Here is a 23,761-nt window from a genome sequence, read left to right on the forward strand (position 1 = left end):
CTCGAGGCTTCGAAGCCTCAAAGCTCGCCGGATTCATGGGCCGGGCTGAGCTTACTCGAAATCAAGGCCCGAAATTGTACCGTGACACTGGACCGGGTTATACGGGCCTTGGGCACCTTCCGTTTTTCCCCTTTCTTTACTGAAAAAAATCATTTATCCAACTATTGTCATGGTGTGATTTTTCTCCTCAAACTCCAAAATTGAACATCTTACATCTGAACTCTCAAAAATGTTTAAACTAACTCTCTACCGGGTTTAGAAGTGGTTTTAAGGCGGTTTCATCTTTTTAGTTAAAAACTCTCATAAATGCCTCATAAGGTTTTTATAAATCATGAAAATGACTATAAATTTATAAAATTTCTAATAAAAATTATAGAGAAACATTGGGACATGATAAGCCTAATAAACTACTTATATCAAGTGGAAAATGTCAATAGAAGTTTTAAAAAATTATAATTAGCACCATGAAAATGGAAAAGGATATCTAGAAAAATCTAAAAAATCCTAAACATTCTATTAATGTCTAAGTGCATTTTAAAACTTTCCATAACAAAAATATGTGATGTAACCAACAAGAATCTGACATACATTAATGTTGAATGCGCTCACGTTGGTTGCATCTTATATTTTTGTTGTGAGAAGTTTTTAAAACGTATTTATACATTAATTAAAAATTTAGATTTTTTAGATTTTCTATATGTTTTTCAATTTTTCTATAATAAAAGCTATTTTTGGAAGCTTTTAAAAATACCTTCAAGAGTTTTAAAACTGTATTTGAGTTTGTCATGTCCTAATCTATATCTAAGATTTTTTTCTCAAAAATTTTAGAGGCTTAAAGACATTTTCTATGGTTTAAAAACCTTATCATGTATTTATATATTTTTTAACTAGAAAAAGATGAAGCGGTCTTGAAAACCATTTCTGAAGGGAGGTAATTTAAACAGTTTAAGAGTTGAGAGTGCAGGTTTAAGATATATGGTTTTAGAGTTCGAAGAGGCAGATCATGATGATAATTTAGGGAGGTAGGGACCTTTTCCTCTCTTTTTTATTTAGATGCGTTTAAAATTAGATGGAGCTCTACCAAACAGGCCATAAGATTCATTAGTCGCTAAAAGGATATTAGTCAATAAAGTTTATACTAACACCATACAATGACTTTGTTGAAGACTTGAAGTTGATAAAGATTTATACAAACTAATCATTGATCGTTGAAGCGGCCTTTACCTGTCCCTATAAAGTCGTCATTTTGGGGATGCGAGAGTTAGCCGCGGAGGAGAGTCCGTAGAAGGATGGCCACAACATTGGCATGCCACATGCCCACATATGCAAGCATATGATAACTATTGATATTTGGAGCACTAGCACAATTACTCTCTTCGGTCCAAAAAGAATAGAAGTCTCGTTTACCGACGAGTCAAATAATCCCAAATTTAGCTAGGTTTATTAAAAACAGTATCAATATTTATATCGCTAAATAGGTTTATTATGAAAAATATATTCTATGATTAATCTATTGAAATATTTATTACATATCCATACTATTCGTGTTTTTATAAATATTTGATTAAATTTAGGGTTGTTTGAGTCATCGGGGAGCAAGATAGTATATTTATAAATTAATGGTTTTTAGGAGACACCTCCGAATCGGTTTGGGGGATTGTTGATGCACTTTGCTTCTTATATACTCCCTCCATGTTCCTAAAAGAAGTTGTTTTGGACAATGACACGGTCTCCAAAGCATAACTTTGACTTCTTATTTTTATGAAAATATTTATTGAAAAGTGATATGTGTATATTTTTATGAAAGTATTTTTCAAGACAAATCTATCCATATGATTTTTACATTTCCAAACTCAACAACTTAAAAGTTATTTATGATTTATATTACCAATGTTTGACCCAAGCTTTGTCCTAAAATGCCTTCTTTAGGAACATGGAGGGAGTATTATAATATATGCTCACAAAAAGTATATTTATGATAATCTTATATGGATATGGATTTTCTGTTGTCACAATCTTCTTCAATATCAGAGTGATTTAATTGCATCAATTTTTATTTGTTATCTTCTCCTATTTGAATTCGTGGTTTGTGGTTGTCCATGGTTCTTGCGATAACACTTGTCCAACCGCTCCACTCTCTACAGTGATATGGACGGCATTGCCAACGTCAAGGAAATGTATTTTGAACATTTCTTTATCAGATGAAAAATGCAATAGGATCGTCTTCTCAGATGTGAGGGCACGAGAATGACACCAGAAGATCCATGGCTGCACCTAATTCCGGGTGCTGACCTGGGACAACTTGTCAGGTCGAGAACACAGGTTTTAATGGGCAATTACCAGGTCAAGTCTTCTCTTGAAGATAAAGCGACTGATGAAGGAAATAAGAAAAAAAAAAGATGTGTAATGTGATCATATCAATCTGTACACTGTATATCATATAAACTGTATGTGTACACCGATTACATCCTTCAGATGCCTGTAAGTCTCGCTTTTTTAGTACTCTTGAGCAAACATGGAGATTCCTCACGTACTTTTTCAGTGTGTGATTCAAGTAGCTTCTAAGCATAACTCATCAGGCATCAAGTCAGCTAGGCCTCAAGAACTTGGCAATGGAGGATGTTGTTCTTGGCGCGGCTGCGGCCAGCGAGGTTGGACAACAGTCCCGTGACGAAGCTCTTGGCATGCGCTTTGCCGGCGAGGGTCTGCCACCGCTGGTTTCCTGCCCCGGCCGCGACGTCGACAGCCGAGACGCTCATGTCGTTGCGGACGACGCAGAGCCTTCCGTGGAGGGCGACAATGGCGGCCACCTCCACCGCCTGGGAGCTCCCTCGGTGCTGCTTGCTGTCAACGTAGGTGGTCCACGCGTCCGCGGCCTCGTCGTAGGCCCTCAACCGGCATCCGTCCTTGCAGTCGGCAGCGTAGAGCCGGCCGTCGAGGCACGCGCTGGGGCTCCGCCAGCCGGTGACCATGCCGTCGAGGACGACGGACCACGCGTCGGCGTCCGGGGAGTACGCCTGGCTCAGCACCTGCTGCTGCGCGCCGATGCCCTTCACGTACCACCGCCCGCCGTGCACCGCGCTGACGAACGGCGCCATCGGCGCGGCCATCTCGGCGACGAAGGACCACCGGTTCTTGGCCGGGTCGAACACCTCGGCGGACCTGAGCCCGCCCCCACCGCCGCCGCTGCAGCTCTCGCCCCCCGCGACGTACAGGCGGTTGCCCATGACGCACACGTCGAAGCACTGGCGGCGGCGCAGCATGTCCGGCGCGCGGTGCCACCGGTTGCTCCGGGCGCTGTAGAACACCACCCGCCGCATGGCGCCGCCGCCCCTGCGCGGGTCCCTGCCGCCGAGCAGGTACAGATGGCAGCCGCCGAGCACGGCGCAGCCGAACCCGTCGGCCTCCGCGTACTCGCGCGGCACGGGCGGCAGCGCGCGCCACGCGCCGCGCGACGGGTCCAGCACGTCCCACGACACGCGCCCGTCCCTGCCGTCGCGCTTCACGGCGTACAGCCACTGCTCCGCGAGCCCGAGCCGCCGGCGGAGGCCGTAGAAGTAGTTGCCGGCGAGCAGGCGGCACCACTTCCGGCACACCAGCCTCAGCTTCCAGTGGTCAGCTCTGGGCACCCGTATGAGACAGGCAATGGCGAGGTCGTCCGGAAGGCCCGGGAGCAGCGGGCACGGCCCTCCGCGGCTGCTCCGGTCTGCGCCCGGCCGTGGCTTGAGCGGGTGGATGGACGCCCTGAGGCTCGGTTGCACGCACGCCTTCGACGCCGCAATTCGCCTCGCCGCGGCGGCGGCGGATGATCTGTCCACCCTGGCAAAAGCATGCAGAGCTGTCAACCTGCGGCGAGCCATCACAAGAAACAGAAATTGTTAGGTAGTTCAACAAATTGTCAAGAGATTCAAAAAAAAAACAAATTGTCAAGAGGTAGGCCAAATCATAAATAAAAGAAGATTATTATGAACTAGAAGCACCATAATTGGTGTTGTTGGGAATTAAATTGAGTGTGCTTATTTTCCCACAGACGTGATTGGTTCATGAAACTTTAGAGTGATCAGACAAGAGCATGAGACAGACACTGAATGGTGTCATGAAACAGCAACTACTTACTACAGAAGTAGTTGAACAACTACCTTCTGGGGGACCAAGCTTGATGGCATCGCCATGCAAGTTTCACCATGAAGGATTGAAGGGCATTAGCAATGGTGCTGATGATATGTTTACATCAATACATTTTCTATTTTTCTCTAGAGGAAGCAGTGCTGAATGTATTATTATGCAACTAAGCAACTCAATGAACTTTCCGCAGGTCAAATGAAAATGATTTGTAAACTGAATTCACTTGTTCTACTCTGCCCAGAATTATGTGCGATTACATTAGAAAAGGCACAATCTTTTCTAGAAGAACGTCAATAATTTCAGATAGAAAAGTCTCCGTAGGAAAAGATCTAGATGCTCATACTAATAGACGCTAACAGACTTCCATCCGACTTCAGAACAAGATTGCTTGGCCATTTTTTCCTCGTGTGTGTCTTCTGAATTAGATTAGAATTCTATGAAGTCCGACCGACCAAAACACCTTCAAAGATTAGAATTCTTCTGAATTAGATTGCTTGGCCATTTTTTCCTCGAGTGTTTCTGTCTGACTAAGAACAACAGGCTTACAGTTACAGGCCAGAACCCAAAGCGTCGTCAGAGATTTCCAAAAACCTTCTCAACTAAAGCAATCCAACGATGGCATGTATGCAAATAAGCAAAGGAATATGTATAATCCGGAGACGAACAGGAGCAGAAGAGGAGAGACAGAAGAGGCAAAGAGAGACTCACCAACGGAGCTGCTCGGTTCCTTCTGTCCATGTCTGCTCCTGAACCAACGAATCGACAAGCTGTCTGCAGCTGCAAGAACCAACCGATCACCAACCGGACATCACACCATTGCTATCCCCAATTCCCCATCCTCTCCGTTGGCAAATGGCAGCCTCAACCGGAGTCTCCCAACCAGAAACTCCTTCCAGCACCCTGCTGCCTTTCTGCAATTGCGAGGAGGAAGACGAGAAAGAAGGAGCGACTGGCGACTGGTGACACTTGGAGGCCGCCCCTCGCATTAAAGCCTGGAGTGTGTGCCTGCCAGTGGACCCGGTCCGCAGCTGCAGCACACACAGAGCACTCGGCAGGAGATGAGGAGAGGGCAGTGCGCCACCAGGCCCCTTTCCGTTGGTGTCATTTCGTCTCCTTCTCAGTCAACCACTCCTGTTCGTCTCGTCTGCATGGCTGATAACTGATTGCCCAGAAGATCATCTATCCTCCAGATCATTTGGGTGCTTGGCAGCTGACCAGCTAGCTGTTCTCCTTCTTCTGATGCTGAAAGATGAACTCCTAATTTTTGCAGTGTTGTAACAAACAGCTTTTGTTTCTCCTGCTGTTTGTTTCTTTGTTTGCCCTCTGCTCTGAATAGATCAGCAGATAACTAACATTGTTTGGCACAAACTCGACGTGACGACGTACTCATGCTTAACAGTTTTAATCTCTCAGCTGGAGACAGCTAGTTATGGTTGCAGAACTTTCATGAACACGTTCCAAATGTAAGTGATACGTGTGGTGTGATAGCAAAGCGAGAACTGAATACTGAAGGTCGACGTCGACCACGGCCACTACGTAACAGAACCTCTAAAAGCAGGAAAGCAGACAAGGGGGAACGGCAAGCGACAGCGTCAATAGTCAGGATCAGGCGATCAGGCGAAAGCAGAGACGAATACGTGCGACTAAACTAAGTTGGAGTTCCTTGGAATCAAAACAAGGGGAAAGAGGTGAGGTGTGATCAGTGGCCTAACATCGCCGGGAGATGATAGGTCAATTTGCAGGAGCAATCAGTAATTCATAGGATAGGGCAGCACGGCCAGCATATGATCTCGATGACAATGTGCACACCATATTTATTTATTTATTTTCCTTGAAAAAAGAAGCACAAAGATGCAAGGGCTATCTCAAGTTTCAACTAGGGATGTCAATAGCATGAGCTTTCATCCTTGCGGGGAAAACCTTGTAGAGACCATGTATTTCTATAGGCATGTGGACCAGGTAAAGGTGACCATAATTGTATTATAGGATAGCAAAAAAATGTTTACAATCGATGCTATCTTTGTCATTTGGCAAATTGTCCGACCAGAAAAGAAAGATAAAAAATCTTGTCATGTACTCCGTCTATTCCAAATTATAAGACATTTTGATTTCTTAAAATACATTGCTTTTAATATGTATCTAGATTAATGGTCTAAGTACACAGCAAAAGCTACATATCTAGAAAAGTAAAAATCCTAAGTTAAACTTCTCCAGGTCCATATTATTGTTTGTATTAAATTTCTCTAATTTTGACTAAATGTCTTGATAAATATGTTAATATTTATATGTTTAAATTTAAATAAATGCTCTATCAAAACATATTTGGTGTTATAAATGTTGAACAAAGTTTAAAGAATTTTCAGTTAGGACAGCCAAAATGAACAGATGCTATTTCACAAACAGAATTTGGTAAATGGAAATAATCACAGGGGAATCAGTTACATTATAGAGTTCTCACATGTAAGGGTGGCGCGATATCTCACCACGAAGATGTCATTCATAAAAAATAATATAGCGGCATCGGTAAATTGCGTAGCCACGAGAGTGAGTTTTGCAGTGGGTACACAAGAGGATGGGAGATGGTTCACCATCCCCGTCCTCGCGACCAAGGCATCGGGACTTGCTCAACCAAAACGACTGGTCTAGCACGTGAGATCCTTCCAATCTTATATGTGTACTGTGTTCTTCACCATCAATTTTAATACGGACTTGCTGGCACCCGGATGTCCGATCCGGGTGCTAGCATCCGGACGGTGCCCGCACAGAGAGCGAGCGCCTCGCACGTCGGGATTGTGAGAGAGCGCACCAGCAGTAGACTCACGCTGTCCATGACGTCGTCCACGCCGCTCCAGACATCGCCCACACCGCCCCAACGTCGCTCGCGCCATCAGCCGCTTCCCACGCGCATCCCATGTGCAATACCCGATCTACTTTTGAAACATCCAGATGCAACAATTGCAATGTACAAAAGAAGACAGATGAAACACTTGAAACAGACGTCTGAAACACTTGTGAAAATGTCTGAAAAAACCCATTGCAAACATATGTAACATCCAGATGAAACACTTGCAAAACATATATATAAACACCTAAAAACACTTGAAACATATGTTTGCAACATGCATGTATATGCAACATTCACATCTAATTTTGCAAAATCGAGATAAAACACTTGAACATACGTTTGGAACAGATGAAACATTTAGAATATACACTTGAAACATACGTGTATAGCCATTACAACATAGTGCAACATCCCGATCTACTTTCGCAACATCAATATACAACACTTGCAACAGACCTCTGAAATATTTGAAACACTTGAAACATACTTTTGCAACATGCGGTTCTCACCCTTCTTCTTCCGTACGACGCAACACAGAGCGGGGGGAACGACCGATTTCGGCAAGCCAGCGACCGACGACGATGGCGCGGCCTGGGAGCGGCCAGTTGCGCCTGCACCCGGCCTAGGCTCTGCCATTGACGGACCCCTTTCTTGGCCACCTGGCCTAAGCGCAGCGAAGGATAGAGCACGGCATGGGACGGAGGCGGGGATGGGGTGCGTCGTGCGGGGTGGCAGCGACGGCACGCGCGGAGTGGGCCACGACACAACAGAGTGGGGCGGACGGCCTCGCCGTGCGGCGCGGAGTGGGGAGCAGCGCGGGATGAGATCGAGCGGATGCGGCGCCGCCGCGCTGGAGAAGGCCACGGCGAGTAGCCTCGCGCTGGAGAAAGGAGCAGCGCTGTCCTTTTTTTTAAGAAGTGGACTGGCGATCGGCGCTGGATATGACGGAGTACGGGAGGCGAAGTGCGGTCCGGTCCGTCCATCCGTCCGGACGCCCTGCAGGGAGCGTTACCAATTTTAATAGCGGGATTAAACCTCTAACACCGTAAAAAGATGACGTTTCTTGTTTTTTTTCCTTTTAAAAACAACTTTTTCCACACATTTGCTTCATCTATTTATCGATTGATCCCTTTAATGCACTAGGGTTTGCACACCACGGGGAGGTAGGGACTAGGGACGCACACAGTGACCAACGATTATGTCACAACGGCTTACTCACGTTCTTGAGTAAACACCAAAGCTATTGTCATTCATTTAATGAAGGTGCACGTGCCTTGATGTCAAGGCAAAATGACGTTTACTGCGTGGGCAGACCGGCAATCGAGCTTGGCAATTCATCTTGCTGAAAAGTACAGCAGTCAGCAGTGCAACGTCGTCACTCGTCACTGATCGGTAGAAGAATGCTTACCGAGCTCATGTATGTTTAAAGGAAACTTGATGGACTATACGTGCGGTGCGGTTGGGGCCATATGTGGTTAGTGCGAGTGCTGATCTGATGAAATATAATAATCACCTTGCTATAATGCTATCACGTCAGTGTGTGGTGCCTCAGCGTGAAGAAACTGAAAGAGAAACATTGACGTGGAAGTGGAACACAGACGACTTGGTTGGTTTGCTGAAAAAGCCATGCGAGCCATGGAAGACTTGGTTTGATCTGTATCTTTTCTGTGGAAAAGTACTTGCTGCTAAAACACGCAGGGCTACCGTTTCGGCTTCCAGAGCTACTGAGGGCCAGTTTGGTTGCCGAATTTTTTTACAAAATAACACTGTAGCGTTTTCGTTGTTATTTGGTAATTAGTGTTCAATCATAGTTTAATTAGGCTTAAAAGATTCGTCTCGTAGATTTCGTCTAAACTGTGTAATTAGTTTTATTTTTTATTTATATTTAATGCTTCATGTATGCGTCCAAAGATTCGATGTGACGGGAAATCTTGAAAAATTTAACATTTTTGGAGGGAACTAAACAGGGCCTGAACTTAAGAAACCGGGCAAATATTCTTAAAAAAAAAAGAAACCGGGCAAATAAACATGGTTGGCTTTGTCAGACTGCAAAAAAATCGCAATCCATTTTGTTGTCTTTACTATGCAAGTAAAATCACATCCTATCCTATCCTTTCATATACTCTTATAAAGCTAAACCCTATTAGAGATTTCTCTCAACATGAAAGCTATCCACATCAACGATCCATTAGAACTTGCAATTATAGCTAACTAGTATATGTAATTATGATAGTTATCTCTTCATCCACTGGCATGTATTTTACTGTCTACATCGATATGTCAACCATTTACCAAAATTAATTTAAGATAGTTTCATTCATATAACTATAAATAGAAATAGTCTAATTTTTTTTTAATTATCTGAAATCCCCGCAGCAACGCACAGAATATTCTCCTAGTTCTTATGAGTTTCTTTCCATTTCGTCAGCAGCTGAAGAAATGGTTGGTTAGATGTCGTCAGCAGCTGAAGAAATGGTTGGTTAGATGGCTAGAGGCCTGTGTATGGGTGGAGCATGGGATCAGATTTTTTTTTTATTTGCGTAAGAAAGATCTTCTTTCTTTAAGTAAAAATGCCCGGAGCTGCTGTCTTTCTGGTCAGAGGTTTTTTTTTATCGTCAGCAGCTGACACGCTGTAATTAATACACCTGATCAGTGATCACTGATCATAATTACACAACCATGGAAGCACATCCTGCAGGCTGCAGCTTTGTTCTGCAAGTATTGCCCACCAGTTCTTGAACTGGTATTGAACTCCTTCCTATTCACAATCTCATCGACAAATAACATTCTAAAAAACTAACAGCAGACGACGGTATGTAAAGCATGTTAAATGTCCCAAAATGATATGATATATGTTAAATGCATTCCATAAGTTATTTTTTTTCCCTGAACCGTCTGCACTTCGTAGTAATACAGTGAGATACTATATATGACTGTCTGAACAAATCCTTCACCCCAGTTTTTGGGGTTCCCTCCTTTGGCCACAAAGCAAACTGACCAAATCCACTCGACATAAACATATGTGTAGCATAATGCATTACTATTTTCCTGTCATTCTGAACTATTGGCCCTCTCCACCAGCAGTGCTTCCTGAACCTCTTCTGCTTACAGTGGTGTTCTTCAGTATCTGCAAAAAGGCAGAAAACTCCAATCAGAATAAGTACGTTTTATTCCTGCGTCACCCTACTGGTAGTGGCCAACATTTTGTCACAAACAAAAACATCGCAGCAAAACATAATTCCAAATTCCATGGTAATATAGAATACAATCCATTAACCAGCAAATCTTTCTGGTGCACAGACAGCTACTAAAGGAGCAATATAATGAATATGCGATTATAAGACAATGGTTTCAGTTCTGATGGTAGAAGCAGTAATGTAGAATAAAGACAGAGCGTTATTGTGTCCATGACTGATGAAGCATAGCAAGTACTAAACCAAATTTGACAATATGATAAATAATTGAACAGTACACAAATTTGTAGAGTGCGTGCCAAATAAGCCAACCAATGCAAAATGTACCTGGCGGAGCATCTGGTTCTCGTTTTGAAGAGTGGAGAGCCTCTCTTCCATCTCGGAGTTCTTCTTCTCCAGGTCTTTCACCTTCACCTCCAGATCAGTCAAATAAGCCTTCTTCCTCTCTCTTGCCTGTTGAGCTGACACCCGGTTCCTCAGTAATCTTCACAAGTCACGAACATAGCAAATAAAGACAACTTCCAGACCCAAGACTGGATTAACCATAGTACATATACATTGCAATTTAATGCAGTAAATAAAAAAAAATGAGAATAATCCGGATCAGGACAAATTTGACATTTTCCTAGAATTCAAATTAATGTAACACCCGATTCAACTAAGAGTTCAAATTGCACACAAACAATGTTTTCCATAATTTGAGATCATATAAAGTAGTTCCCATCCTGATCGACTAAAATAAAATGCTACACTTGCAAGTGTGCTAACAATTAATACGACAGTGCTGTATTAGTGTGCAGTAGCATTGCTTCTTTAGGGAAGCATTAGCATCAATGTGCTAACAATTATAATAGCATTCTTAAAATAAAGTAATTCCCATCCCTGATTGATTAAAATAAAATAATGCACTTGCATACCAGCTAAACTCTCATTAGTAATATAATGTTGATATGCTCTAATGGCATTAACATTGCTTAGCTTAGGGAAGCATTAGTATTATTAGTGTGCTAACAATTAATACGACTGTGCTGTACTGTACTTCTGGAAAGTATCATACAAACGCGCTGTATTGTACTTCTGGAAAGTATCATACAAACGCTGGAACGCCACCGCTAGTGTCCAAAGGTAGCACTGGTGTCAAACAAACACCACCACTCCAATGTCGCCATCACAAGAGGTGCGGGACCAACACAGATGCTATAAGCATAAAGGAACCATATGATATGTCCAAAACTGTTATCTGCTTCTCTTCTCCCACTCCACTTGCATTGCATTTGTATCCCACCAAACTATTTAGATGAGCAAATAACACATCACTCTACGTGCACATAACACAAAGACATATACATATATAGCCTAACACATTGATTTAATTTGTTTCAGCAGGCGTCTTCAAAGCTATTAATTAATTTGTTTCGACCACCATTTCCTACTGTTTCCCCTAGAAAGACACAAGCACAATCCCAACAAATTACAAACTGAGCATCGCTGTCTAATGATCTTACTTAGCAACTAACAATACTGGCAATTACGTTATTCATGCATGTTTCCGAAAACATAGTCTTGCAAGTTCCAACCACCTATCTCCACAGGCACTCGTTTCTTATCTAAACCCCACAAAGGGGACCTAATTCTGATGTGGATACAATATGGTCCACTACTAACACTAAATCCAAACATGCATGGCTCATGAAAGATATTTTATTTTGTCAACAAATGAGCTAGCCCATGACGCGGTCACTCATCCCTTCATCCAAACAAACCGAATTCCGTACTACCAACTTTCTTGTGTTCTCGAGCAGCAAAGAAAAAAATCAACTAACGTGGAGCAGTATATATATTTATATATCATGCTATACTTTTTAATTAAACTTCCAAACAGATCGTTGGTGATGTTAGTATCTATGCTACTATTACTATAGGATTACAGGAAATCTCACACACACCTTTTGAGGCGCTTGTGCTCCTTGTCGGCGGGGCTGCGGACGCGTCGGCGCGCGCTGGCCTGCGCCGTGGACGACTGGGCCAGGGAGCGGTCTGCGCCGGCGGCGCCCGGGCCAGCCTCCCTGCCCGACGTGGAAGCGCCAGGCAGCTCCAGACCCAGCTCCGGCACTCTCCTTATCTCCTCGTCGCTCTCCATCCCTGCAACTCAATCACACCACAACACATGGCTCAGTTCAGCAAACGAGAGTCAAGATCTTGGAGCGAGAGCTCGAGTCTACTTGCTCGACATCGTTTGCAGTTGCAGTTGCACGAAAAGGAAACGAGAATCTATCGGAGGCGTTGGAACAACCAAGTTCTAAAAAAGAACGAGAATGAACTGAGAGTGCTGATAAAGATCCAAGAACTCAAGTGGTGATAAAGATTAAACCAAAAGAGCAAACACGAATGAAGAAGATGCAGAGGATAGTTCGACGGCACGGGGTGGCAGAGGTATATAGGTAGCTTGCCTTCCTTGACCTCCATGTCCATGTGGTGCGCGGAGCTGGACGACCTCTCGCTGCTGGAAGGCCGCGAGCTCGCCGCGTGCTCCTGCATTCTAGCTCGCCCTCTACCTCCGCCTCCGCCTCCGCCTCAGGCCCTGCAGATTTGCCGCCCGCGCGCACTCCGGCTTCTCCTTCCCTATCTCCTCCCCTGCGATATCCCTCCCCGTCGTTTGCTTGTATGGACCAAGACTACTTTTTGACGCCACACAACTTTCTACGACTCAGCTCCTCAACAGCACCAAGAATCCCATATCAACCCTTCCTCTTTTTACATCCAGGTCCACGTGCACGGGAAGCACACAGACCGTAGGGGGCTTTACCTCATGGTTTCCAGACGGAAGGGTTCCTTTCTACAAAACCTTCTCCAGCGACAGCATTAATTGCCAGAGAGGGTTTGGGGGTTTTAGCGGCCGCGACCCAGCCGTCCACCCTTCACAAATCGCACGGCCGGGACACCGCCCGCGTGGCCGCCGCCGAGACCACGCGTTCGCCGGCGCCATCTCAAGGCGCGCAGCCCCGCTACGTGGCAGCGCGCCGGCCCCTCGTGCTCGCGTTCCAGCCCGGCTCGCCGACGCGCGGGCCACCGCGCGACCCCGGGCCCGCGCGTCGGTGACGCTGCTCCGCGGCGGGCGGCGACGGGCGCGCGTTTCTGTGGACCGGCCGGCCGCGCGGCGCTTTCGCGTGGCGTGCGTGAGGCTCCCCGGCGCTCCGTGCTCGTGCGCCTGAGAGGCCGAGCGCGCTGGCCCGTCGTCGGCCACGCGAAAAACACACACGGACGGGCGCGTGAGGTGGACGGCGATGCGGACGGCGCGTGCCGTGTGCTGCCCTGCTGCTGCGCACTTTGCTCGCCGGCCACGGCCATCACGTGCGTCGGCGTCGTGGAGGCAGATCCGCAGATGCTCGATCGGTCGACGCCGTGCAGGTGCAGCGCTGCGCCGATGACGATGAAAGGGGTTTTGGGCTTTTGGCTCCGCGACAAAATTAGCAAACTAGCGCTGGGACTGGGATGTGCAGCCATCAGCAAGATTCACTGCTACGGGTACTCAGTACTCACTAGCGTGCGTGGAGACGTGGAGTTGTCGCACGCTCATGGAACATTGTCGTTATATATATGGCAGCATCACAGCAAACGGAGTCGAAGATGTTAGAACCCTCCCTTGGAATCGAATGTGTATATATATGAAAATAAATAGTCCTAATCTGCTAATTATGCTGAGCACGCAAACGTGTATTGTCTTCAGTCTCTTCACGTAATTAACAAACTGTACTTATATCTTTTTCGTATGCAAAGTGACTTCCATTGGTCGTCATCACAAAAAAAGCCTCCACATTTAGTTAACAAACGAGTGAGATTCAATTCTTTCATCATTTTTGGCCATATCTATGAACTAGAGTTTGTATCAAGTTGAGTATGGAATTGTTTGGTACTTCATCGGTTCCAAATAAGTCACTTTGACTTTTTTTAATATATATATAAATTTTACTAGATAACGTATGTCTAAAACCCTAGATACATAGTAAAATATATGAATAAAAAAGTCAGAGCGACTTATAATTTGGAATAGAGTGAGTATCAAGCTTTCACATTGAGTATCATAGGCTAATGGTATAGACCACACTCATGTCTACTCGGTCATAAAAAGCAAGACACTAGGATCCGTATTATATATTAGACGAATTTCAGTGGGAGTTTCATCTATATTTAAGACTGTTACGTAAGTATTTTTTGATGACGTGACAAAAATTTTAAGAATAGAGAGAAGGAACGAGTTTCATGCATGGGGATGAAATTCTCTGGGCTCGGTTACCAACTCAATTTAAGTCATATAATTAAATATCGTATGAAACAAAATAATAAAACTATAGCCTCGTTCGGCTTACCCCATATTCGGTTTGTTTTTTTCAGCCGGAACAGTGTTTTTCTCTCACAACAATTCAGCCAGAACAGTGTTTTTTAGCCCGTTTCAGCCAAGATTCAGCAAGCCGAACGGGGCCATGCATTGAGAGTGCTAGTTTCATTGCATTCTATGTTTTTGAAAACAGCGCTATAAAACTCTCCATTGAAAATGGTCTTAGACTCTTAGTGATCAAGCAGAGTATACAAATAATACGCTTAAATATAGTGTCTTACTTTGTGGAACGAATTTTAAATGCTATTAAAGGGTTTCTTTGTGGGACGAAGGTATTACTTTGTATATCGAATTATGAGCAAATGTTATAATTATTATCGAACTAGTAAATGAATTTTATTGAATTGTATGCAAAAGTTTTGGTCAGACCCAGGACATTTGTGGTTCTTTATCAACCTTGCCTCACCTTGCCTTGCGCATTCTTGCCAGGATGGGCAAGCCATTTTGGCTCTCTCATGTGTTGACAAGGAACCTTTGTCTGCATAAGCCTCGAGACGATCTAGCAAGAGATCAAAACGAGCAATTTTCATCTATATCTCCGTTTGGCAAGGCTACACAGTTATGGTATTGACGAAGGTTCCAAACACGCACCCATACTTTTTGATAAATAAAAACCTCATATGTATGTGTCACCTAACGGTAAGCGTGGTTATTTTCACCATGACCTATTTACAGCCAAGACAACCCAACGAAAAAAAACCGGTGGGGACCATCCCTACTAAGGCTGCGTTCGGCTGATACCATAACCGGCTTGATCCACTTCTTTTTTTTATCCGAAATAGTATTTTTCTCTCACAGATTCATTCATAAACAGTAACTTTTCAGTCGCTACAGTGTTTTTGGGTCAGCCGAACGCCCCCTAAGACGTGGCGAGGACTGTGCCACAGTATCATTTTTAACATACGATGATAAGTCAGCTGCACAGTCTCACCACGTCTGGTAGGGATGGTCATCGCCGATTTTTTTTTCCGAAACGAAACAGCACGTTGTTAAGGACATAATCCCGCGCCGTGGCTGCCGTTGAATCTTCCAACATCTAACAGTGTTGGTGTAAAAGTTTATTGTTGGATAAAAGGTAGTGAACGTTAGGTGTTGGTAAGAGAGCGAGTGACCAGACTTCCGCGCCATGTGAACGTTAGGTGTTGGTAAGAAGAGAGCGAGAGTGAGAGTGAGAGTGAGAGTGAGACTGAGAACGCCGAATGGTCCGGACAGCAGTTTGCCTGTCGCTTAAAGCGTCCCAGATGTGAGATCACGAATCTTGAACTTCCAAGCAAATCAACGAGAGAAGTCGGTTATCTTAAAGCATGGTTCAAAAGTATGTAGGCATGACCGCATGATGAAGAGCAACGTTCCGTACGCCCCTCGATCGGGGCTTGGTTGAACACATTATTCACCACGTAGTACAAATTTATTCAGAATCACAGAGAGATTTTATGGACCTCAAATCCTACGTACGCACGAGCCACTTGGTCTCACGATCACCGCTCGCTCGGTTACACTTCGTCTCAAGGATATGATGATCATGAAAGAAAAAAAAAAAGACATGGTGATCTTCCTACATCTTCTTGTTCTTGGCCCGCCGCCGCAACGACGACGAGCCACCGGCGTCCCGGAAGATGGCGCAGGGCGCGCAGCAGCCGGCGGGCACCCTCGGCTCGGCGGCCGGGGCCACGTCCCTCGTCCGGAACGGCGTGCCTGTGCCAGGCACCAGCAGCTCCTCCTGCTTCTGGTGGTGATCCTTGTGATTCGGCTTGGCCAGCGCCAGCAGCTTCCTCTTCTTGTCGTCGCGATCCGCCTCGCCGCCGCGGCCGCGGCCGCCGCGCCGCAGCATGGCGACGCTGCCGACGCTCCTCGAGTGCCGCAGCTCCGGCTGCTGCTGGCGTCCGGCGGCGGCCTCCTCGGTGAGGAAGCGCTCGTCCCAGACCAGACCCGACGAGCCCGACCTCCTGAAGGTCAGCGCCGATCTCTGCAGCCCAGCCATCATCGATCCAACTCGTCCAATCCAACGGACAAAACAAGGCAATATATAGCGCAGAAAGGGGCGGTAGATTTTGGAGAAAGTTGGCAGAGTGGCAGACATCGGAGCAGCCAAATGATGGTGTCCGAGGAAAGCAAAGAGCAGGGCAAGTGCTTGCCTGGAAACCACTAAACCGGCCGAAGATTAATTTTTTTATTTAAAAAAACAGAGTTGGTAGGAAGGGGTGTTTGGGCGAGCGCACACGTTCCACTGGGTTCCATTTATGACCTCTGGTTTCTTCAGTTGTCAGTGCTAAAATCCAAATCTGACAAAGGCCTTGTTTAGATTAGCTCTAAATTCCAAGTTTTTTCACTCTCTCTATCATATCAATTTTTGGACGCATGCATGGAGCATTAAATGTAGGTAAAAAAATAACTAATTACACAGTTTAGTTGGAAATCACGAGATGAATCTTTTGAGCCTAGTTGGTCCACGATTGGACAATATTTACCAAATAAGACGAAAGTGGTACTATTCATCGGGTTGAAAAAAGTTACAATCTAAACGAGGCCAAAGACCAGCGCCAGATGCCAACAAGGTCATGAAGAATTACCAGCATATACAGGGGGTGTTTGGTTATTCAATCACTCTTAAAATTTATGTCACATCAAATATTTAGATATTAATAAAGAGCATTAAATAGAGATTAATTACAAAACCAATTACATAGATAGATGTTAATTTACGAGATGACTTTTTTAAGTCTAATTAATATATCATTAGCGTATGTTTACTGTAGCACCACGTTGTCAAATCATAAACTAATTAGATTTAAAAGATTTGTCTCGTAAATTAGTTACAAGTTATGTAATTAATTTCGTAATTAGTCTATATTTAATATTTCTAAATATTTAACGTGACATAAATTTTAGGAGCGTCCGTAGAAACCAAACCGGGCCATAAAACATCAGCGATGATGAAATGCGCAGCAAAATGCTTATTTCTTTTTCCTACTACTACTACTAGCTCCTTTCGAGCCTTCAGCGATGGAGGCCTCCACAGAAGCTACTAGGCTGGCCTCCAGCTTATGACCTCTCACTGCTGATCGCACCTTCCTCAGAATATGTTGCTTCATCACGGCTCTCTCAGCAGTCTGGAGTTTCTTGCACATGTTGAGTCCCTGGATGTACCTTGACACGGCGCCGCCAAAAGGATCGCCAGCTTTCTCACAAGGGCCACAAGCTTCTCGACGACTCGAGAAGCGAGCGTTCTCTCAATGCAGGGCTTGGTTCCAACCTCCGCAATGTCCACCAGGAATTGCATGGCTAGATCCTTGGTCTTCAAAGACTTGCGGTCGAGCAAGTTCACCAGTTTTTCTATGGTTCTTAGTTGCAGGAATCTTTGCAAGACAAGGGACCCACCCTTTGCAAAGACGATCTGATGGAGAGCGTAGTATGCTGAATCCTGGAGCTCATCGATGTTGCACTGCAGCATGTCAATGAGCTCGTGAACAATATTAAGCTCCAGGAACCAATGGACGTATGGCTCTCCTCCAGTGCAGGCCAATTTCATCACCAGAAAGGCGGTCTGAGACCTCACTTGGTTGTTTTCGACCTCTCTGCGTTGTAGCAGCAAAGCCAACCTATCAAACAGGTTGCTTCCCAAAAGGAGATCTTGCACCCTTGTATCATTTGCCCTCTCAGCAAGAGATAACAAACCTTGGATGGCTTCAATGATATCTTTGTTGTCTCTTTGAAGGATCTCATGAAGAATCACCTCAAATGATTGTTGAGGCTTTGGTGATTGAGATACTGTCAGGAAGCAAGTGTTGCTGGGCCTTATGGGCCGTGGGCCAAGGCTGCTCGGTGGCTGGGCGCCGGTGTACAAAAGGCACAAGCCAAGAGTACTAGGGGAGAGGAAATAAATTATCAGATTACCGTTTACTTATTATTCTTCTTCCTCTAGCCTCTTCCTCTCTATCCCTTGCTGATTTCAGACCTCCCTCTCCCTGAGGTCTTGTATCCCTACTACTTGATTCGAGTTATCTGTTAGTCAATCGAGTTGGGTTGGTAACAATTGGTATCAGAGCCGTCGATTCTCGAAACCCTATATGAATCCCCATACTGAGATCTCTCCTTCTACCTAGTCCCTCCTCGACGAGATCCACAGGAGGTTCGATGAGGCTAATGCTCGTTGGGACCGACGCTTCGCCAGGCTGCAGCAACTCGCATGCGGACGCACTCCCTCCTCCTGCAACGACGACTCTGGCAGCGTCCCCGTGGACGCGCTCGTCACCTCCACCGACCCCGACGCGCCGCTCGACGCCGTCCAGAAGGTCTCCATCGTGCTGCCCCACAGCTCCAAGTCGTCGTGCCTCGGCTCCGTGCTCGAGTCCGACCTCGCCTGCCCGGAGCAGCTCGGCGTTGACGCTGCGACGTCCGCATGCACCACCACCAAGCAGTTCGATGCCCCGGTGGTCGACGGCAACTGGGGCGGGCTCTTCGACGGAGGCAACGACTCTGTCGAGCAGCACTGTGAGGCGCAACCCATGGTCGCCGACAACTGGGGCAACCTGTTCGAGCCTGACCCCGTTCTGGAGGAGCACGTCTACGAATCGGCCGACCTCTTCGACTCTACCTCGCCTCCGCCGCCGCTGCAGGAGCAATGGGATGGCGCTGTGAACCTCCGCGTCGGCGCCCTCGAGCGGATCCCTGCGGTGCGGTCCGATGCCGTGGTGGTTCCAGACAACTGGGGCGGGCTGTTCGAGCAGCCTGCCCACACCTCGGAGGAGCACGACCTCGACCTCGCCACCCGTGTCGTCCTCATGGGACTCGTGTCCGCCGACCAGATCCACAACGAGAACGGCCTCACCTCCACCGTTCACGACGTGTTGCTCGAGTCCGACCCCACGCACATCGCCCACAGGGTGCTCGACGTTGGGTCGCAGCCACGACGCGCACGTCGTCGCGTGGGTGACACGGAAGGTCGTCGCCAACAACCACGTCCGCTCCGCCATGGACTGGCTCGTCGTGGAGCGCTTCTCGCCTACGCCGTCGCTGTTCACGCGGACACGTTGCTCATCCTCTCCCCGCTTCCCTCCGTGCCGCCGCGGCTCAAGCTGTTGGCCCACTTCCACCTCACGGGCGCCTCCGCTGTCCTGGGGGCGATCGCGTCGCACAAGCACGTGCTCCGCCGCGACCTAGGTCTCTTGGATTCCGCGTCCACCTCAGGGCTCCTCCAGCGTGAGCCGATGCTGCTATGGACCTGCAACTTCCAGGCGTAGCTCATGCCCGCCCTCACCATTGATGGGAACGTCGCGTCAGCGCTCTCCACCCTATCCGCGGGGGCATCCACTGCCACCGAGCTCGGGAGTCCCCAGCACGAGCTCTTCTTCGCCGCCTCCGACCTCCACGTCCACCTCCTCTGCTGGGACGACAGCGCTGCTGTTGACAACGCCGTCGAGCTTGCGCCAGACTCCATTGAGCTGGCCCACTTCCACGCCATGCTACTCTTTGTCGACGCACTACCGACTCCTGACGTCACTATGGAGCATGCCAGTCCGGATGTACGCCAGGTGTTCGAGGTATTGTCACTACATGCTGACATCATCTGCAACTTCTGTATTGGCTTCGGGTTGCTAGGTCATATGTCTCTAGAAGTCAATCAACACCAACCATGGCCACCACCTGACGAACTGAGGTTGACGGGTTGTGATGCTGAGTTACGGCCTACACCATGGACGTCATTCAACATGGCTGTGAGGTTCTCTATCAGGAGTTCCTGTAGTCGCCTTTGGAAGCCCCCATGGCCTATACATATTCGTGGACAAATCAGTTTATTACCACTTCAGTTGAAGACAAATGTGCGAGTCTCAGGGAGAGGTGTTGAGAGTAGCAGTAGTGTCAATTTGGGTGATGGTGCTTCTGGATTCATGAAGAGGGAAAATGCTGTAGTTGCTGCAAACTATCATCTTCATGGAATTTCTGGCTCAAGTTCATCTGTTCACGTGCCTTAGAATCCTGAGTGTGTGACATGAAATGCTTCGTCTCAATCAAATTATTTACCAAGTTCTGCAGCTCCAAACCTAACAGAATACCACAATAGTAATGGGTGGCTATTCTTAGAAGAATCTTCTGCAGCTGCTTCCAATAGTTTCAGTTCAGTGGCTGCTTGCTCGGAGTTGGTGACCTCAATGGGTTCTATTACTGCTCCTACAATTTGGCCCATGAATTCTATTATGCTAATTCAAGCGAACACATATCAACAACATGGTGGTGTTTGTCAGACTTCTTTGCTTGAGAGGTTTAACCCTGGGAATACAGAGCATGGTCAACAACTAATTGGAGGACCAAATGAGCCACTGGTTGATCACAGCAGCAAGTCTGAAGCTAAGGTTGTCATTATCGGCAACAAGGGTGGGGCGCTGATACATATTGCTACTGAAAATGGACATGCTAAAATATTGAAGCTATTGTTGCAGCATAAAGCAGATTACAATGCTGGCAATCCTGCAACTTCTTAGTTCATTATGCTGTTCCTTGCTACAAAGCTCCTTGCTATACAACTAGTACACATGCTTTGGGATCCAGGAGGTTGCTTTCAGTGTGCGCTGGTGAACAGTCACACAACTGGTTGGCCTGCACTTCTTCTGTTGCCCCAACTTCTAGGCCTGGCCAGGAAGCATTGCTGGAATGGAGTGTCAATCTTCACTGCTACGACTGCCAAATGGTGGTGGCTTCTCAGCTCAGAATTCATCGGAGGATCATTCTAGTTGAGAGATACAGTCAATCATTATCAGTCCATGATATCGGCTTGGGGGCAAACCGATTTTTAAGGAGGGGAGAATGTCAGGAAGCAAGTGTTGCTGGGCCTTATGGGCCGTGGGCCAAGGCTACTCGGTGGCTGGGCGCCGGTGTACAAAAGGCACAAGCCAAGAGTACCAGGGGGAGAGAAAACAAATTATCATATTACCGTTTACCCTTACTAGTTACTGTTCTTCTTCCTCTAGCCTCTTCCTCTCTATCTCTTGCTGATTTCAGACCTCCCTCTTCCTGAGGTCTTGTATCCCTACTACTTGATTTGAGTTATCTGTTAGTCAATCGAGTTGGGTTGCTAACAGATACAATTTTGTCAAATAAAACAAATCTGTCCAAACTGATCCGAGCATGCCAGGGCAAATGAAGCAGCACTGCAGGCCCCATGCACCCTTGCAGTGGAGCACCAAGTTCATAGAATGTTTTGAGCGTGATAACCGCGTGATGCTGTGAGATCTCAGAACCATTGCCCAGAAGCACAAGAAGTTTCTTGTCAATTCCTGATTCAATCATGGTCTCAACAGCCTTCAATTTTCCAACCTTTGTCAGAGATGCCAGTGTTGTAAACACAATTTCATGCCACTGCTCATTTTCTACAGACAAGAGATCTGCAATTCGATCCATGGGAATTCTTGACAAAATTTCATCAGCAATTGTGGCATCAACGTGCTCAGATATCTTGGCCAGAACAAAAGACAAGTTGGCTAGAGTTGAAGTATCTTCGCAGGCACCAAGAAGATCAATTAATTTATCTATGGAACCTACTGTTTCAAGAGACCGAGCAAGATTTATGTAGTCTGCAAAAAATATAACTATAATTGTCGTAGTGACTGCAAAAATAAGATCTGGTGAGCCTAATGCAATTATCTCTGCTATTCGAAGGCCAAGTATTTTGCTGAACCCAAGTCTGCTTGCCTCAAATTCAGATAGGGATCTGCATGCCATGAGAACTTGAGTTGTGTTTACCAATAAAATCTCGATCTCCGTGAATTCTAGCAGAGAAAAGAATGATCCCATCTTCTGTTCGGCGGGCCTTTTCATACACTCTTTGCCAAAAACAAAAAGCCAAGGAGCCACTAATGCCGCATAATAAGAAATCGATTCAGATAAAAGAGCACGAACAACATCATTTGCTTTGTTGTCCAGGTAAAGTGTGATAGGATTTATAGGATCATCTAGGCATAGATCAATGGGTAAAACTTGACTTAGACAATACCTTGTCGATGTACCTTGTCGATTGCAGTCGTGGCCGTGGCGCCGCCAACAAGGTGGCCACGACGTGTCGGTGTAGAGGTAGCTTAACGCGCCCGCTAGGGTGTCGAAGGTGGCAGCAGTGCAGGCGCGGTCCAGTGGCGGCAGTGAAGACGGTGGAGCTTCCCATCACTCACAACACGCCCTCAAGATCGGACTAGGGTTAGGAACCTCGGTGGGGCGCTGGCGGCTGCGGTGAACCTCGTCCCTCGTGTCCCGGCCCCCACCTTTCTTTTTATAGCGCTGCACGACGGGGCCCATCAGCTAGGAGAACGGCTGGGTGCCCCCGATCAGGATGCGGATCAAGGGCCCAATTGGCCGTTGGGCCAACTGGTGGAGATAAATCTAACATTCTCCCCCTTGATCTCACTTTATGACTTAAACTTAATTTACTTTATATTTTTTCCCATTCCGTCGTAGATCAGTGCATAAAGCGTGCCTCATCGTCATAGTCAGTTGCCATTAGATTAAACAGCTACAATGCACCTCTCTATTTTAAAACAGATTCTCAACTAGGCCCTTAGTATCCAGAAATCATAGGCTTTCCCGTAAATCCATGTCAACTGTGTGTTCTCTGAACGCACTGGGTGGTTAGCCTTTGGTAAGCGGATCCGCAAGTCCTTGCTTGGTACTTATATGCTCAATGCTTTCAAAATGATTCTGGATGTTCTCCTTTACAACATATAACTTAATGTCAATGTGTTTGGCAGCACACTTGACCTGTTGTCTTAGGAGTTAACTACTTTAAATAGTTATTGCTATTGACTACTATTGTTAAATCCGAGTACATATTCCCTTAACCACTTTTGTCTGTTCCTGAAGCCTCATGACAAGCTATACTATGGTATGCATCATTGATGACACCACAACTGTTTCATTGGAGCTTTTTCACAATAATACTCCAACTGTGAGTGTTAGCAACTACTGTGGATTTCACTACACATCTCGCCAAAACTTAACATTTGTACCCACAACTATTTGAGAGTACTTGTTCTTTCTTACTCAGCATGAGGCCTATGATACTTTATAAAAATTGCAAGACATTCTTAACTCCATTCCAGTGATCTATATCTGGACTGGACTTCTGCCAAAATATCCTGGATACGTAAGCTACGTCAGGGTAAGTTCTTACTTGTACATTCATTAAACTTCCAACAGCTGAAGCATATGGAACCATGT

General features: G+C 46.2%; 2 protein-coding genes and 2 pseudogenes across 2 annotated transcripts; all 4 read right to left on the reverse strand.

The window, feature by feature from the left end:
* Positions 1 to 2,407: 2,407 nt before the first annotated feature.
* Positions 2,408 to 6,293, reverse strand: LOC136475993 (F-box/kelch-repeat protein At1g55270-like; annotated as a pseudogene).
* Positions 6,294 to 9,816: 3,523 nt separating this feature from the next.
* Positions 9,817 to 12,823, reverse strand: LOC136475994 (transcription factor HY5-like). The gene is made up of 4 exons (XM_066473650.1): positions 12,615 to 12,823; positions 12,111 to 12,306; positions 10,492 to 10,648; positions 9,817 to 10,097 (listed from the first exon to the last, which is right to left on the reverse strand). The coding sequence occupies exons 1-4, from the start codon at positions 12,700 to 12,702 to the stop codon at positions 10,032 to 10,034; spliced, it is 507 nt and encodes a 168-aa protein (XP_066329747.1). The 5' UTR covers positions 12,703 to 12,823; the 3' UTR covers positions 9,817 to 10,031.
* Positions 12,824 to 15,930: 3,107 nt separating this feature from the next.
* LOC136471368 (uncharacterized) lies at positions 15,931 to 16,697 on the reverse strand. Its single transcript, XM_066469094.1, has one exon. The coding sequence runs from the start codon at positions 16,638 to 16,640 to the stop codon at positions 16,116 to 16,118; it is 525 nt and encodes a 174-aa protein (XP_066325191.1). The 5' UTR covers positions 16,641 to 16,697; the 3' UTR covers positions 15,931 to 16,115.
* An 817-nt stretch (positions 16,698 to 17,514) lies between these two features.
* Positions 17,515 to 23,761, reverse strand: part of LOC136471370 (uncharacterized) — a 46,000-nt pseudogene continuing 39,753 nt past the window's right edge.

This window comes from Miscanthus floridulus, chromosome 8 (genome assembly GCF_019320115.1).
Source record: "Miscanthus floridulus cultivar M001 chromosome 8, ASM1932011v1, whole genome shotgun sequence".
Lineage (NCBI taxonomy): Eukaryota > Viridiplantae > Streptophyta > Magnoliopsida > Poales > Poaceae > Miscanthus > Miscanthus floridulus.